The sequence below is a fragment of the Miniopterus natalensis genome, chromosome 4, assembly GCF_054644295.1.
Source record: "Miniopterus natalensis isolate mMinNat1 chromosome 4, mMinNat1.hap1, whole genome shotgun sequence".
Classification (NCBI taxonomy): domain Eukaryota; kingdom Metazoa; phylum Chordata; class Mammalia; order Chiroptera; family Miniopteridae; genus Miniopterus; species Miniopterus natalensis.
Window position 1 is genome coordinate 71,449,043 of NC_142084.1, and position 16,159 is coordinate 71,465,201.

Here is a 16,159-nt window from a genome sequence, read left to right on the forward strand (position 1 = left end):
GAGTTTCTGGTCTCTTTCTGTTCTTTTCTGTCTAGAGAATTCTGGGAGAGAAATTTGGGTCCAGGGAATCCCAAATTCTCTTTTTGTTGGCAGGAGGTCAAGAGTTCTCAGGGTATCTCCCATGGGGTCCTAACAGAAACGGCTGAGGGCAGGGGTTTCTCTTTTTTTTGGCAGCCAGAGGTGGGAGGGGGCAGTGGTAGCCTTGGCCCAGACCCCCATTCCTTACAAGGGTTGGGGGAGGTCCCCTGAGGGGGGTTAGCAGCAACGGGGAGCTCAGTCGGGTCATCCCAGCCCACCCTTGGATGGGGCACACATGCCCAAGGGAGTGGGGCAGGCCAGCGCTGGGCCTCAGCAACTCTCTGCGGCTCAGTTTTGCCATCTGTCAAATGAGTGAGTTGAACTCGATGAGGACTGGGCATGTGGGGGGTAAATGCAGGTGCCCCAGAGCCCTTCCCTGGGCCCCCAGGGTTTGGGCGCCGGAGGGCGCATGTGCTTTTGAAATTCCAGTCTCCTCCCTCTCCCAGTTTATTTTTTACACAAACGTAAAAAGGGACTCCGGTCCACCCGGGCCCTCCAGCTACCGCCCTAGTCCCTTCTGCCTCCAGGCCCCTTCAGGGGACGCTCCGGGAAGCCCTGCCCCTTGCCCTGGGCCCGCCCCTCGAGGGAGCCGAAAGTTCCGTACTTGGCAATTGGTCTCTTATGGCTTTTCCATGGGACAGGAGGCAGGGGACCAGAGCCGAGGGGCCTCATAAGGGGCGGGTTCTCCCATCCTAGCTCGAAAGGCCCCGTAGGCGCTGCGGGCGTGGCCGCAAGGAGGGAATGTGGCTTTTTCCTTCCCCGCGCCCTAGAGCTGGGCCTCCCAGAGGGGCGGGGCACGGTCCATTCACAATTCCCCAGAGTGGGAAGCTAAGTCAAGAGCGCAGGCGCAGACCGCCCTCCGCGCAGAACCCGGAGACTCGCCCTCAGGAGGGTCCCTGCATGCACGCGCCTTCCGCCCTGCGCTCTCCGCGCAGGCGCAGTGCTGCCCGTCAGTGCTTCCCGCCTAGGGCGCAGGCGTGGCACCGCCCTCCTCGGCGGAGCGCGTGTCCGACTTTAGCTTGACGAACTCCTTGGCTACCTCGTCGTTGCTGCGTTGCGACAGGATGCGCAGCACCGTGAGGCCTGTGTCGTCCATGTGGATGCGGCGGCCGAGGGGCAGCCAGCAGGCGGCGCTCCCGCGCTGGACCAGCTCACGCAACTGCAGCACGGCCAGCCCCACTGTGCGGTCCTCACGCGCAAAGCAGTAGTCTTTGACGCACACCTGCAGCTCGTAGCACTCGGGGCCCGCTTCCGCGCTCAGCGTGCTGCGGAGGGTGGGGCGTCAGGGTAGGTCCCTAATCGATGGCCCCGCCCTACGCCAGACCCCTCCCACTCCATCAGCCCTGTGGTCCCGCCCCCGTGCCCGCCACACCCACGCGCAATCCGCCATTTTCATAACCTCCCTCTTTAGGTCCATCAGACCCTGCCCTAGGTGATTGGCTCTCTAGCCCTTCGCCCTGCCAAGTCCACACCAGCTGACTCCCCTCCTCTCCCCCCACCACCGAGGAATGTCCCTGCCACGTCTCTTTTCCCTCCATTTTGCTCCCCACCCAACGGCACCCCATCCGCCTGGCCAAATCATGTACCTACCCCAGTGACCCTTTCCCCAGAGCCCCCTGGCTAGGCCATGTTCCCACCACTCTGTGATACCCGATACCCAGCGTCCACACCCTTAATCGGCTGAGCTGCCAACTCTCACCATCCTGCTGCTCCAGATAATGCAGGCTCCCACCTGAACCCAAGGTCTCCCCTTGATGTGGCCCTCCCCCGTGCTCCCTAGATCCCCAAGATGCCCTCCCCACCTGACCCTGCCCTTAGGTCTCAGCTCCCAGTCCAGATGACTCCCCCTGCCCCCAGGCTACATCCCTAATGAAGCTGGGCTCCTACCCCTCAGGTGACTGCCCAAATGCTAGCTGATCGAGAGCCCCTCTCTTTGGCCATGCCCACACCACTCCTGCATGTTGCCCTCTTAGATAGCACTCCTACCCCTCAAGTACTCCAGCCCACCTCAGGAGGCACATGCCCCCCACTAGGTCCTGTTCTTGCTCCCAAGCATTCTGTCAGATGGCATACTACTCCAAAGTCCTCTGGCCCCTCCCTCTTCTAACACAACTGGACTGACTGTTGTCCCTTGGGGGCCCCAACTCTCCCCAGCGCTGATGCCCTCTGCACTTCTGTCCCTCAAGAATAGCCCCCAACATTACCCTGCCCCAGTGAGGTTCACAGCTCACCCAGAAATCCACCCACATGACTTGACCCCCACCCCCAGGTAACCCCTCTGTACCTCTGATCAGATTTATTTATGTCCCCCAGGTTTGTCTCTTCTAGACACCTGATGTCTTGACCAAGCTCACAGCTGCCCACCAGGAAACCCTAATCCAGATGTGATCCCACCCCCATCCCACATGACATGCAATCCCGTTTCCTAGACCAAGCCACAGTCTACTCCTGTCCCCTCACAGCAGACTCCTCCAGATGACCTGCCTTAACAGCTCTGACAAGGCTCACTGCTGACTCCATGAGTCCCCACCCCCACGCCTCCTCCCCTACCATGATCACCCACGTTCCTTAACCACCAGAGTCTCCAGCCCCAGAAATGGCCTAGACTTTCCCTCCCCTTTACAAGCCTTCATCATGTTATATCACACCTGCCTGCCACCCAAGGTGGTCAACTCCATCTCAGTGTACCCTCCTTGATGTAAGTCCTGCACTAAGGTGCTTCTGGAACCAGCAACTCCACCTAGGACGTGACCCCTCACATTCCTGCGCCCTGGAACCATTGGCCCATCAGACATTCTTCCTGCCTAGTGGGCTGAGGTTAACCCAGCAAATGCCCCCTCCCCAGAGCACCCCAGACTCACAACTGGAAGCTCTCATTGTATTTGGGGGCCCAGCTGTTGTTCTTGGATTTGGTCGCAAACTTGCGTTTCTTGTCGCTGAGATGGGGCCCAATGATGTTGACTTCAATGAACGGCCGGAAAATGCCAGAAGTCTGCCACTTGAGGTCATTGGCAGCTACCACTATTGGAGGAAATGGAGGGGAAGATTGGTCAGGTTCCCTCAGTACTGCATGGGGCTGTGGTTTTCAAAGCCTGACTGAAAGACTACATTTCCCAGCATGCTTTTGTAGCAAAGTGTAGCCATGTGACTAAATTCTGGCCAATGAGATGTGAGAGGAAGTGGTGTGTACAACTTTCTGGTTGTGGCTTACAAGGGAAAATGACCTAAACTTCTCTTTCCTCTCTAGCTGAAGACTGAGATACTGGTGGGGTCTGAGTTCTTTGGGACCCTATAGAGAAGGAAAACATGTTAGAGATGAAAGTGCAACAAAAGATGGCAGGGGCCTGGATCCCCAACACTGTGATGCCTCAGAGTCAGCACTGAGCTGACTGTCCTTGGAGTCAACTCAGAGAAAAATATATTCTATCTTGTTTAGGCCATTGTTATTCTAGGCCTTGGCTAAAACAGATCTGTATTCTAATTAACAAAATAAAAGCTAACAAAAGGATAGAAGAGCTGGGAGATGGAGAAAGTGTAACTGAGTCCTGCTAACACTGTTTGCACCCCTGCATTCAGCCAGGAGGTGGTATACTTCTGGAATTTTCAGTTTTATGAAAACTTTTTTCTTCTTAATGACAAAGTTTTTGCTGCTTAAGTCAAGAGATTGGTTTCTGTTTTAGAACCTAGTACATCCTGGCTGGGGCACTCCCCTTCCCACCTCAGGCTGTTCACCTTTCACTGTGACCTTGTGTTCACCGGTTCCTGGATGAGTGAAGAGCTCAACGTGGACGGAGACTTCACCCACAGGGTCTTCCACACTGGAGCCTGGGTGGGTCAGGGGAGAATGCTTGGTGTCAGCTCCATTCTTTCCCACCCACCAGAAGGGACCTGGACTGTTTCCCGCCTACGACATGCTGGCAGCACCAGGTCAACAGCCCTGACAAGGAGGCACTGAGGGTTGGCTGGGTGGTAGATACTCTTGGTGAAGCCAAGAATCCAAGGCTCTGGCTTTTTATTGCCTTGTTCTGTGATCTTAGGTAGATCTCTTAACTTCTCTGAGCCTAATGTGTCTATCCCCCAGTTTTCTCTTTTGACTGACCACCATAAGGTCAAAACTAAGCCTTCATCTTACACATCGTGATCTTGGCAGCATCTGACACTCTGGCTTCCTGTGCCTCATTTTCTCCTCTTGGCTGCAACAATGCCACACTCTCCAAGTTCTCACCCTACACACTAGTCACTCCTCACCCTCTTTTATCATTTCCTCCTTTTCTGTCAATCCTCAAACTGTTGGGACACCCTACACCTCAGTCCTTGACCCCCTTCTTTGTCTTCACTTCCTCTCTAAGTACTGGTACATTAGAAGAGCCCACCAGCTCTACCTTCAAAATGCATCCAGAATTTCACCCACCTCCCTGACCTCCATCCTGACCCAGTCCCCATCATCACACTCCTGGGATATTACAGTAGACTCCTCCCTGTCTCCTTGAATCCTCCTCTGAGCTTCTCTCAGTACACCAGCCAGAGAAAACCTTTTAAGTCAGATCACATTCCTCCTTCGCTCAAAACCCTCCTATCTCACTCTGAAGTAATCAAGTCCTTTTTGTGACCTGCAATGTCCCTCTCGATATGTCTCACTGTTACTTCTCCTGCCTCACCACCCTCCACTCTCACCCTTGCTAATTCTGCTCCAGCCAGACTTCCTCTTTTATTTTCCCTGCCTCCATACCATTCCTCTTCTAATAGACAATCCCAAGTTTCCATTTAGAAATGCCCTCACCATCCATCCCACACTTCAGGTATGTCTAAATGAACCAGGGCTGCCCAGTTAGAGCATTCCCTGCCCATGGCTGCAGTAATTGGCTGAGGGATGGTCATATGACTCAAGCTGGACCAGTAGGAGTTGGCCCTGGGGCTTTGGCTGTAACTATTAGGAAGAGTCTCTCTGTCCCTCTGGTGCTAAACTGGCAAGGCTGTCTCTGCCAAGTGAGGGCAGAGGCCGCCCCACAGAGGTCTCAGCAGAGACCAGTGACCAGTAGCATTGTTGAAGACTCTAGATCCAGCTATTCCTGATGCTAACCCAACCCCTAATCTTTTAGTTCCAGAGCCAACAAATTCCTTTGTCTGCTTGAGCCAGGGTGAAGTGCACTTCTGTTTCTCGCCAGCTCAAGCATCCTGATTGGGTTATTATTATTATTATTATTATTATTATTTTTCATCCTGATTGGTTTCGATGAGGATCGTTGAAGGGCAGCTTAAAAACTTCTATCCCCGTCCCTCCCTCTGTGACTTTGGGAAGGGCATCCTGTGGGACCTGGGGACCTGTGACTGCCAGCACACCGACCAGGCCCCTTCCCAGCCCCCTAGGAAGCTCTCCACACCTGGTGCACCCCATGCATGGGGGAGGAACAGGAGCAAAGTTGGTAGTGGGGGTGGGGAAGGAGAATGGGTCAGTCCAAGGTTGATCCAGGTCACTTGGGAGGGGTGGGAAGTTACTGAGGCTCAGGGTCGTAGAAGCCTGCCGACCCCCAGCACCCCAGTATTGGGGCGTGCACCCCCCATCTTCGCTGCTACCCCAGGCCACTTTCCTTATCATCTCAGGCTCTCCCCCCTCCCCCCCATCAGTCACATGCTCAGCCTCACCTCCCCCACCCCCACCCAAGGCTGATGCTTCATTGCAAGCTCAATCCCGGCCAGACTGAGGGTGCCAGGGGGAGTCGGACAGTGGTTGGGAGGGGTGAGGGGTCAGACCAAGGCCAAAGCTAGTAAGAAGGGGGAGGGGGGCAGTGCTGGGCGCCCCCATCCCGTGGTTTGCTGGCTCCAAGAGGAAGGGTCTTTGGTAGGCCTGTCTGTGACTCTCCCAACACCTCCCCACCCTCAAGTCCCAGGCTCCCCTGCAGGGTAAGGTTCCTTGGGCATGTGGCTTCTCCTTTGAGACTCAGTATCCACATTTATGGAATGATGAACCCTCTTGTGTGGCGATTGGAAGGAATCTTTGTAAGAATCCTTGAGAAGCGCTTGGCACAAAGGCTCATCGAGCCTGAAAAAAAGTTAGTTTTCTATGCTCGGAAAAGTGATATCAAGTATAATCATCATAATAGCAATAATAACAACTAAAAATTGCTACGAGCTATTAAATGTCAGAAGCTGCTCTAAAATTAAGGTCCTTGATTGTCTCCAGTTTAGAAATGAGAAAACTGAGGCTCAGGGTGGCCGACCTTTGCCCTAGGTGCCCAGCCACGGAGTGGCAGAGCTGGGGTCTGGCTTAAGAGATGCGTTTAAGGAGAAAAGGGTGCCGACTCAGATCGCCTCTCCTTCCCCACGTGGAACCAGCAAGCCGTCCTTCCCCTGTCCACCTTGGCCCCGCAGCAGCCCAGCCCGGGGCTTAGAGGCGGAAGGACGGGCCTTTTACTAGCCGCGGCGGGAGGGCGCAGGCACCAGGCACCGGGCACCGGGCGCGGGGTGGGGAGGGCGCGGCGGCGGGGGCACGTACCCTTCTCAGGATAAATGTCTTCACTAAGGGTAAACCTAGTCCCTTTTCCACCATGGACTAATCGCGGGGCAGGGGGGAGGAAAAAGGGAAGGGGGGCAGAGACGAGCAATCCGGGGCGAGGATGGAGGGCGAGTGTGCGTGGGGGGAGGGGAGGCGCGGAGGGGGCGGCGAGTGAGAGGGAGGAGAGACAAGAGAGAGAGAAACGTCAGCTGTAGATGGACAGACAGACAGCCTCCCACTCCGGGGGACACCAGGGACACTAAAAGCAGCAGCGTGGGCTGGGCAGGAAGCTGAGTGTAGAGGCCTGAACCCCAGGGAGGGCCCTGGGCTGAGGAAAGGGGCCCCACCCCGCTCCCCCCTCCACTGCTGGAATTCAGCCTGGGTCAGCGGCCAAACTTTTCTCCCTTGTTTGTACTCTTAGAGCCAATTTTGAAAAGCAGAGAGTACCCGGGGAGGGGAACTGGAGTCCTGTCCCCAAATCCCAGCTGTGGCGTGTGATTTCAGAGAGGGACAGGAGACAGAGGCAAGATTAGAAAGAATTTGAGAAAAGAGAACTTCCTCTCCCCACACCCTCTCCAGGTTGGGGTCCCGCCCAGCCCTGGGCTATCAATCATTCCTTAGCCCCAGACCTAACAGAAACCCCTCCCCAGGGGCCTTCAACCCTTCCTCCAGAGGTCACGCCTCTGGAGCTGCCAATCACTCATTGGCCACATGACGTCATAAGTCCCACCCATGCCAGAGCTGTCAATCACTCCTTAGTCCCCCCCCCCCCACCGTCACATACGTCCCGTCACCAAAGCTGTCGATCGTGCCTCAGGTTGTGCCCCTAGAATCTGTCAATCGCTTTGGTCCCTGACGTCAAAGAGGCCCCTTCCCAGAGCTTTCAATCACCTCCTGGCCCAATGACGTCATCGATTATCCCACAAGTTGCGAATTACTCATTGGCCCGTGACATCAAGCAGTTCACAAGCGCCAAGGATCTGTTAATTCGCCTGAAATGTCACAGGTGAGCCAATGGCAGCTCGTGGCTGGGCTGCCCCTGTGGGAGGTTGCTCGCTTGGAGCTACCCTGCTGCCCCTTACCCTGGGCAGCCTGCGTCTGCACGAAGGTCTTAATGAGCAGGTCAGTGGCCTGGGTGTAGAGGGACAGGGCATAGCGCAGGGACTGCAGGTCCGGGCTCTTCTCCAAGAAGGTCTTCTTGAGGCCCACACCGCCCGCGTGGAAGTATTGCTGCGGGCACAGGGTGGGGTAGGTGAGGTCAGAGGCACCCTTACCTGTCTCTTGTGGTGGGCCCCCAGGCCCTTTCCTCCATCCCTCTGCCCTCTGCAATGATGCACTGGATGAACCCAGGGTCTCCAAAACACCCAAGTCAGGTGCTGCTACTCTCCCACCTCCACTCCTGCCCTAACCCCTGCCAGTGGGCTCCCAGCACCCTCAGTATAACACTCATGCTTCCAGCCCCTCCCTAGGCCCATTGTGACTTTAACCCTGTAACCTCCCTGACTTCTCTCCACTGTCTTCCCTAGAACATGCCTGCCTCAGGGCCTTTGCACTCACTTGTTTCACTGGTGGTGAGGCCCTCTCCATCCCCACCCTGGCCCTTGATCTTATTTGGCTTCTTGTCTTTCTTTGATTAAGGTTTCAAGGCACCTTCCTTGACCACACTTCTTTAATATGTTGCCAACTCCATTTTAGCAAAACATTTTTTTCAGAGTAGTTTTCATTTCATGGGGACCACAGCCCCTTTCATGACTCCATGCTCTTGCATGGGTTGGGTCCCTGCCTAGAATGCTGTTTGCTTTGCTTTATGAACTCCTATGCATTCGTCAAAACCCACCTCCCACATGTTTTCTTCCAGAAAGTCCTTGCTGCTCCCTCCCTGGGCTACTCCAGCTCCCATCCTTCCTTCTACTGTACCCTGACCCCACAAGACTAAAGATGTTTGTATTCAACTGTCGTGTGTCCCCCCCCCCCCCCAGCCTGGGGCTCCTCAGGACCTTGCCAGAGGGTCATCAGGGAGTGTTTATAAATTGAATGAATTAAGGTGGGTTTGAACATAGGTCCATGTCCACACCAGCCACACCCTCTGCTTCCCCCCTTTGGATGGGCAGGGGTGGGGTCTCTCACCTTGATGGTGTCCAGGGCCAGCTCAACAACTGCACACTGCTTTGGAGTCAAGCTTTTGGCTTCCTCTCGTACCATGTGGTCCTGGATGAATAGAGAGAGGGGCCAGGTGGGCAGAGCAGGCCTTTCATTAGGGATCCGCCTATCTATGGTACTAATCCCTGTAAAACTGTGAATCTGCTTTTTCATCATTGTGTGCCCGGTGCCCAGCATGTGACTGGCACACAGCAGGTGCTAGATAAATATTTATTGAATAAATGATTTGTACCCTTGATCAAACTGTATCTTTCCAACACACCAGAGCAAATAAATTGTGCTTAAGCCAGTCTGAATAGGGTTCCTGTCGAACCTGCAAAGCATGTCATTATTCTGGGACTTCTCCCAAAGAATACCCCCAACCCTGATCTCCTACCTCTACCCCTGACCTCACCTTGAGTTTAGACAGTTGACCCAGTTCCTTGGCTGCATTGAAGATCATCTGGGTTCCCTGCAGGTAACAACAGACACAGCCAAGTAAGGGTGGGAGTCTTCCAGCCCAGTCCCCAAGGCCCTGACGACACCCTAGCCCTGGACATCTTCTTGGTTCTTGTCCAAAGGCTCTGAGCAGGGTTGTGTCCCAGAGCCAGAGGTCTGGAACACCCCCCAGGAGGAGCTGATGAGGAGGTGGTGACTTTGTCCCCAGAAATCCCAGTCCTGTGGGGATGCTATCCACCCTTACCACCTCTACCATGCCCCCAGGTTTGTGGGACAGAGAAGAGAAATAGAGAGAGCAGGCTGGGAGGGGCAGTGGGTTGGGGGAGCCCCAGATGGTGTTTGTGGGCCTTGCCAGCCCAAAGTCAGGGGGTCTTGAGGAAACCATGGGATGGGCTCTAGTGAAACCCTCACTCCCTTCAGGGCCATTCTCTCTGTGGGAGGAGTCTCCCAGTAATCTGGGGAGACTGTTAGTCTAGCCTTTTAAAGGAAGAATCCTCCCAACACACACTTCAACATACCCCTCTCCCCAAACAGACAAGCAAGCAAGCAAGATGGTGTCCTGGTTATAGTTCCAATAAGCTGAGTGGGCCTGGTCTCAAATCCCAGCTCTGCTGTGTGGCCCTGGGAAAGTCACTTAACCTCGTTGAGTCTAAATTTTGCCATCTAGATGAAGGAAATCATATTCACTTCAAGGTTCAGCTGGAACTAAGTGTCTTTGTTCAATATTTACTGTTACTAGCACTTGGTTTCAAAGTCATGGGCAGTACTGGGGGAGACAGGGTCCAGGCCTGAAAGTCTCCTGTCCTGCCTCCTCTATGCTGGGTGACTTGAGGTGTATCCCAGACACTTTCTGGGCCTCAGTTTCCTCCCCTGGCTAACAGGGACACCCCCTAGGGGGATGAAGTGGGGCTGAGTATCAATGAAATGAGTCCTGAATGACTGGGTCCTGGGGTCGTCTGGGGGCCTCAGGTGGGACTGGCAGGGAGGTTTGGAATTACATGGACAATCTACCAACTGACCCGTGGAAGCCGGTTAGCCTGGCACTGCTAGTGCTATCATCACCCTGGCTGTCCCTACTCTTCATATTTCTGGTCTGCGATTCCCCGACGCTGTAATGAGGCACAGTTACTCAGGAGCCCAGTTGTTTAGGCCTCAGTTTCCCTTGACGCCCCCTCCTCCCTGCCTGCTGCCCCCCCCATCCACCCACCACCCCTCACAAGCAAGCCAGACAGACAGAGGAAGAAGAGACCGACAGACAGGTTCACAGAACGCCACCAGATGGCACAGACCACAAGGGTAGAAGGAGGCATGGGTTGGGGTGGGGGTTGGGGAGACCCAGACAGACAGTGAGAGGTCGGTCTTACATCTGAGTGGCTTGGCAGTTTCACCCTGCCCTGTGAAGAGAATCAGGCGGAGGTCAGAGTTCAAGTGTCAGCTGGGAGGATAGTCAGTGGGACTTTCCTGCCCTTTCAAAGCACAGTCCCACCCCCAGCCCATGAGCTCCCTCCCAGGTCCTGGGTCTAATGCTGAACCCCCTCCCCAGCTAGGCACTTTCCCTTGTTTCCCAGTAGGGGCTTGGGGCCAGGCTCCTGGACTGCCATGCCAGGAGCCTAGAACCAGCCCATCGCCTTGGAACAAATTCCCATCCCATAGTCAGCCTGCCCCAGGATGGGGCACCTTGGGGAGGGGGAGAAAAGAGATAGAGCTCAAGGTCTATTGTCCCCCAACTCCCAAGACCTTACCCTGGCAGGCCTGACTCTAAAAGAAACGTGCTAACAGGTAGCACAAGTTCACTCGACATACACACACCCAGGCACATTCATGAGTGTGCAGTTTATATACTCACACATCCAGATTGACATACAAAGACACACACAAGCAGAACTCACATGCTAAAATATACAAGTGCACTCCTAAACACTTACACATGTGTGCACAGTCACAAACACAAACCCACATACTCCCCCCCCACATGGATGCAGATACATGTGTACAGTGCCTGGCACATTGAATGTATCCCCTAAAGGGCTGGAAGAGGGAGTAGGGAAGTCCTACAATCCCTGTTCATAAAGTGGAGACCCCACTTGTGTGCACACAGGTGTGATAGCTCCTGCATGAGTACACAGCAAGGGCAACTGTTCATGTGTTGCTATAGCTCCCATCTCTTTACCATAAACAATCATTAGAACAAAAAAAAAAATCTACATAAAAAACAACACATGTCTCAGTCCATGGCAGTGGCTCAATGTCTGGGCCCTTCTTGAAATCACAAAATTTCAGCTTAGCACAGGCCTGGGATAAGCCCTTTGGGTGTTGTTGTGAAAGGGTGGGAACTGTATGTGCACACATTAGCTCACACATTGCAAGCCATGTCCCTGGGGAACCATCTCATCTCTGAATTCTGGTTTTGTGGGTCTTGATTAGTACCCTCACCTCCTCTACTTGTGACCCCCAGCTGACCTTCCTGTCCATGCATATGGACACACACATGCACACACATGCCCAGACACCAGAGCTCAGAACCTCAGCACGAACGAGGCCCTCATTACCTTTTCTAATCCCTTGCCATGTTTTCTCAAGAGGGTGCCCTGCAGAGACAATGTCACAGGGTGATCAACCTGGCAAGCCACGTGGGGTGGGAACCCAGGGCTATCACAGATGTACTTATGGGGGGAGGGGGTAAGGGCCATCTGCACTGCACAGGGGACTGGTGACTGTATTGCAAGGGTATATATGTGTGTGTGTCTTAATGACCAATTCTTAAAACGTGTGAGAGTCAGAAAGACAGGAAAGAGAGGAGAAATAGAAATACAGAGCCAGAGAGAAAGGCAAGAAGTTGCTGCCAAAATATAATCCATTTACGTTTATTATAAATATGAGGCTCTTGGTTCTTGGGTCAACAGGAAAGCAGAAAGGTTCCATATTCAGACAGACCTGAATTTGAATCCTGACTCTGGCATCTATTTACTATGTGGCCTTGAATAAGTGACTTCTCCTCTCCGAGTCTCAGCTTTCCTCATCTGCAAAATGGGAATAATAACATCCACTTTGCTCAAAAGGTTGTCATGAAGGTGAGCTGAAACTGCATCTAAGAGGTCTGGCATACATAGAATCAATAAATGTCAATTCCCTTAGCTTCCCACCCACAAAAGCATTGTCTGTGGTTGGATATACTGCCAGCAGGTGGTTACAGCCAAAGACACACACTGAAGCTGCCAAGAAATAAGATGAGCTCTGTAAACTTTAACAAGAGTAAATATTGAAATATTGTAATGGCCTTGTCTTTTTCACAAAGGGTAGGAATCTGAAGTGGTTTTACTGATTTATGCCCTGGTATGTGTCTAAATATTACCCTCACCACCAAAACAATAACATTAGGTCTAATTTAGTGAGCACTGCCTCCACTAGTCATGGGGATGAGCACTTTAATGTATCATCCCATGTGGTTGTGACAACAACACTCAGTTGCTTCAATTAACTGCTTTTTCCATAAAAAGAAATGGAGGTTGGGAGGTAAAGTGACTTTCCAAGGTCATACAAAGAAAGAGAGAGAGAGAGAGAGAGAGGCTGGGCTGGGATTTGACGCCAAGTCTGCCTGACACCAAAGTCAAAATGCCATCTCCCACCTGGGTATTTGGGTGTGCGTCTGGGATTCATGTATGTCTGTATGTGCAGTGGGAGTGGGGTGGGTAGGAGTGATGGAGGGCCTGTGCTAAGCAGCTGAGTAGGGTCCTGGGTGGTGAGACCAAAGGGGAGGTTAGAGGGGATGCAGTGACTTTGAACCTCCGAGCTTCTAGGAGATACTCAGATACCCTAATGGTGTCTGATAATGGAAGGGGGGTTCTCACAACTAAAGGACTAGGGCAGACGTGAAGGTGCTAGGTCTGGGGTTTGGGGAACCTGGAGGCACTGTCTCCATACTTATAATGGGGTGGGGTGGTAGGCATGGTCTCCCTCCCTCCAGGCCCCGCCCCCTCCCCATACCCCACCCCAGACAGACACAGGCACATCTAGGCAGGAGGTGGGACAGTGGAGGGGGCAGTGGGTGAGGAGGGGGCACTGGGTGGGGGGCTGCAGCCACGCGGTGGGCCGAGTCCAGACACAGAGCGGACGGACAGACAGACGGACAGAAGGGCCTCTACTTACGATCATCTGTCAGCCATGATGGGGGCCAGGTGGTAGGGAGGGGGGAATAAGTCACCATGAGTCTCCCAGGAAGGCCAGGGAGAGGGTGGAGAGGGCACTGAGGGGCGAACCCCATGCCCCAGCCCAGCCTGAAGGAGGTAGGTCTGAGCCTCCTGCACCATCATTGCCTCTTGGGGGGACCCCCGCCACCATCCCCAAGCTTTCCATGTTCACCCAGGAGTGCCCTCCCACTCTGTGTTGAGCCACCAACCCAGGTACCAAGGCTCTCCAGGCCCCCAATGTTTCCCCAGAGGTACCCACGCCCAGCCACACCCCTCCACAGATGTCATGGCAGCCTGATCCTTGGGGATCACTGTTTCTGGGCTGTTCCCAAAAGGGTCTCAGAGGCACAGTCCTGGTTCCTGGATGGCTACAGACTTCTACTTGACTTCTCTGACCTTGGATGCTCTTGGTGACCTCTGCCCAACTTCTGGGAGCCCTCTGTTCTGTTCCTCTTTGATCTTTGAAGTCCATGGTGTCTCCTCTCCTTGTCTCTTGATTGAACCCCCAAGGACCTCTGATAAGCCCACTGACCCCTATGATTTCTGTGCCCCATGGGTGGCCTTGAGTACCAAGGTGACCTGTTTTCTGGGTGATCTCTGATCCCTGAATGGCTTCTCGACTAACGTGAACTCTAAGTCCCTTAGATGTCATTTCACTCTACTTGACTTCTTTGACCTTTGACTAATTGACCCATGAATGACCTCTTTGACACTTTGAAGACTTTGGACCCATGAGTAACCTCTCTGATCTTTGTCCTCATTGACCTCTGGTGGCTTCTGTTACCCTTAGATGACCTTTGTGTCTGGACAATCTCTGAACCCCAATGCCTTTGGCACTAAGCTCTCTGGGCCCCCACAAGGAGGTGGCCCAGATATCCCCTCTGAATCCTGTGGGTCTCACCGTCTGGTCAGTGAGGGGTGGCAGGACGATGGTCTTCTCCATGGTGTTCATGACCAGCTTCCACAGCTCCTTCAGTACCCTCTTCAGCACCGTCTTCTCGCAGATTTTGGCAAAGAGAGTCAGGCTGGGGGTGAGGGGCATATCTGAGAGAGGGCCCTGCTGGGCCTGACCTGTGAAACCAGGCCCTTCCCCTCAACATATTGGCAAGGTGGGAAAGCATCCCATGGACACCCAAGAAGGCACAGAGTCTGCACAAGGACCTTGGGTGGTCTGATGAAGTTATGATATGTGATACATGTGGGAGGCAAATGGTGGCTGGACAGCTCAGCAGGGGCCAGGCAGGGTGGGGCCTCAAAGTCTGGGAGGAAGTCCTGGCCCTTAGAATGAGGGCAGTGGGGAGCCATGGAGAATTCAAGAAAGAGACAAAGACATTGTTTGAAAAAACAGAGTGGGGATAAATGGACTAGGAGGCTGTATAGAGACTAGGGACTGTGAGGGGGCTGGGCCATGCTCAAGAGGAAGTGGAAGGGAATGGGAGGGAATGGGAGGAAGACGGCAAACAACAAAGAATTTGTGACTGGATATTTGAGGGCTGAAGGAGAGGGCAATTTACCATTATTCATCCAGCAACTGACCCCCATCCACCAAAAGATCCCTCCCCCAACTTTAATGCTCCTTCCATCTCTTTTTCCTTCCTTCCTTCCTTCCTTCCTTCCTTCCTTCCTTCCTTCCTTCCTTCCTTCCTTCCTTCCTTCCTTCCTTCCTCCCTCCCTCCCTCCCTCCCTCCCTCCCTCCCTCCCTCCCTCTTTTCCTTTCTTTCATATATCCAACTATCCATCATCCATTCTTCCTTCTCTCCCTCCCTTCCATCCATCTCCCCATTTACACTTCCATCATTTATTATTATCATCCATCCATCTAGTTATTCATCCACCCAAATACTTTCCCAACTGTCCACCCACTCATCTATCCATTCATCCATTCATTTACCCATTTGTCCATCCATCCATTCTTTTATCCATCTATCCTCCATCTAGTCTTCTAGCATTTATCTTTTAATTTACCCATCTATCCACCTGCCCAACCCTTATGTCATCTATCCATCCAACCATCATCCATTTATCCATACAAATATTTCCTCACCAATCCCAATCATTTACCGCCCATCTTTCCATCTCTTCATTGCCTCCACGCACATACCCATCCAAATCTTTCAACCACCACCCAGCAAGCATGACTCTCCAGCAATTCTCTCCAAGCCAGCCCTGGCCTCCGAGGCCCCACCCATGGCCCCTCCCTCACTGGCTCAGTCCACCTGACATGGCTCACTTGCTGTCCAGCAGGTCCATGATGGGCTGCAGCACGTTGTCAGCATCCTGGGCCACGCTGCTGCAGGCACTGGCTGGCACATTGCCCGTGCCCTTCACCTGGCTAAGGATGTCACCCATCTGTTTGACACACTCCTCAATGTGAGGCTGGAAGCTGGAGGCATAAAAGGGAGAAGCTCAGACCAGACTCCTGGCCTCTGGAGGAAGGACCCAGTGAGGCAATAAATGCTGATCCGTGGACCTTGACCTTTTATCATCAGCATCAGGGAGCCATGGCATATAACTGAAGGGGGCGACATTAATAATAGCAGAATTGGCCACCAGGAAAAGACATTTACCTATGTTATTTCATCACACAGCCTTACTTAGGTACTATTGTTATCATTATCCCCATTTTACAGATGAATAAGCTAAGGCTCAGAGAAGTTAAATGACTCACTCAAGGTCACACAGCTAGTAAGCAGTGAAGCCATGATTGAACTCAACCTCATCTAACTCCAAGCTTGAAGTCTTCCCCACTACATCTGCTGAGTCTCTGGGTGCCTCAGTCTCAGAGATCTGAGAGCTGCCCCCT

The 16,159-nt window shown here is 53.3% G+C and overlaps 1 protein-coding gene across 1 annotated transcript in view; it reads right to left on the reverse strand.

The window, feature by feature from the left end:
- Positions 1 to 1,042: 1,042 nt before the first annotated feature.
- UNC13A (unc-13 homolog A) overlaps positions 1,043 to 16,159 on the reverse strand; it is a 50,790-nt gene continuing 35,673 nt past the window's right edge. The window contains exons 34-45 of the mRNA XM_087816179.1: positions 15,587 to 15,739; positions 14,258 to 14,381; positions 13,316 to 13,321; positions 11,719 to 11,757; positions 10,534 to 10,563; positions 9,126 to 9,182; positions 8,699 to 8,779; positions 7,654 to 7,801; positions 6,572 to 6,628; positions 3,811 to 3,903; positions 2,940 to 3,099; positions 1,043 to 1,343 (exon numbers count right to left, since the gene is read on the reverse strand). Of these exons, the coding sequence (XP_087672305.1) occupies positions 1,043 to 1,343; positions 2,940 to 3,099; positions 3,811 to 3,903; positions 6,572 to 6,628; positions 7,654 to 7,801; positions 8,699 to 8,779; positions 9,126 to 9,182; positions 10,534 to 10,563; positions 11,719 to 11,757; positions 13,316 to 13,321; positions 14,258 to 14,381; positions 15,587 to 15,739 (1,249 nt within the window). The remainder of the gene's footprint in view (positions 1,344 to 2,939; positions 3,100 to 3,810; positions 3,904 to 6,571; positions 6,629 to 7,653; positions 7,802 to 8,698; positions 8,780 to 9,125; positions 9,183 to 10,533; positions 10,564 to 11,718; positions 11,758 to 13,315; positions 13,322 to 14,257; positions 14,382 to 15,586; positions 15,740 to 16,159) is intronic.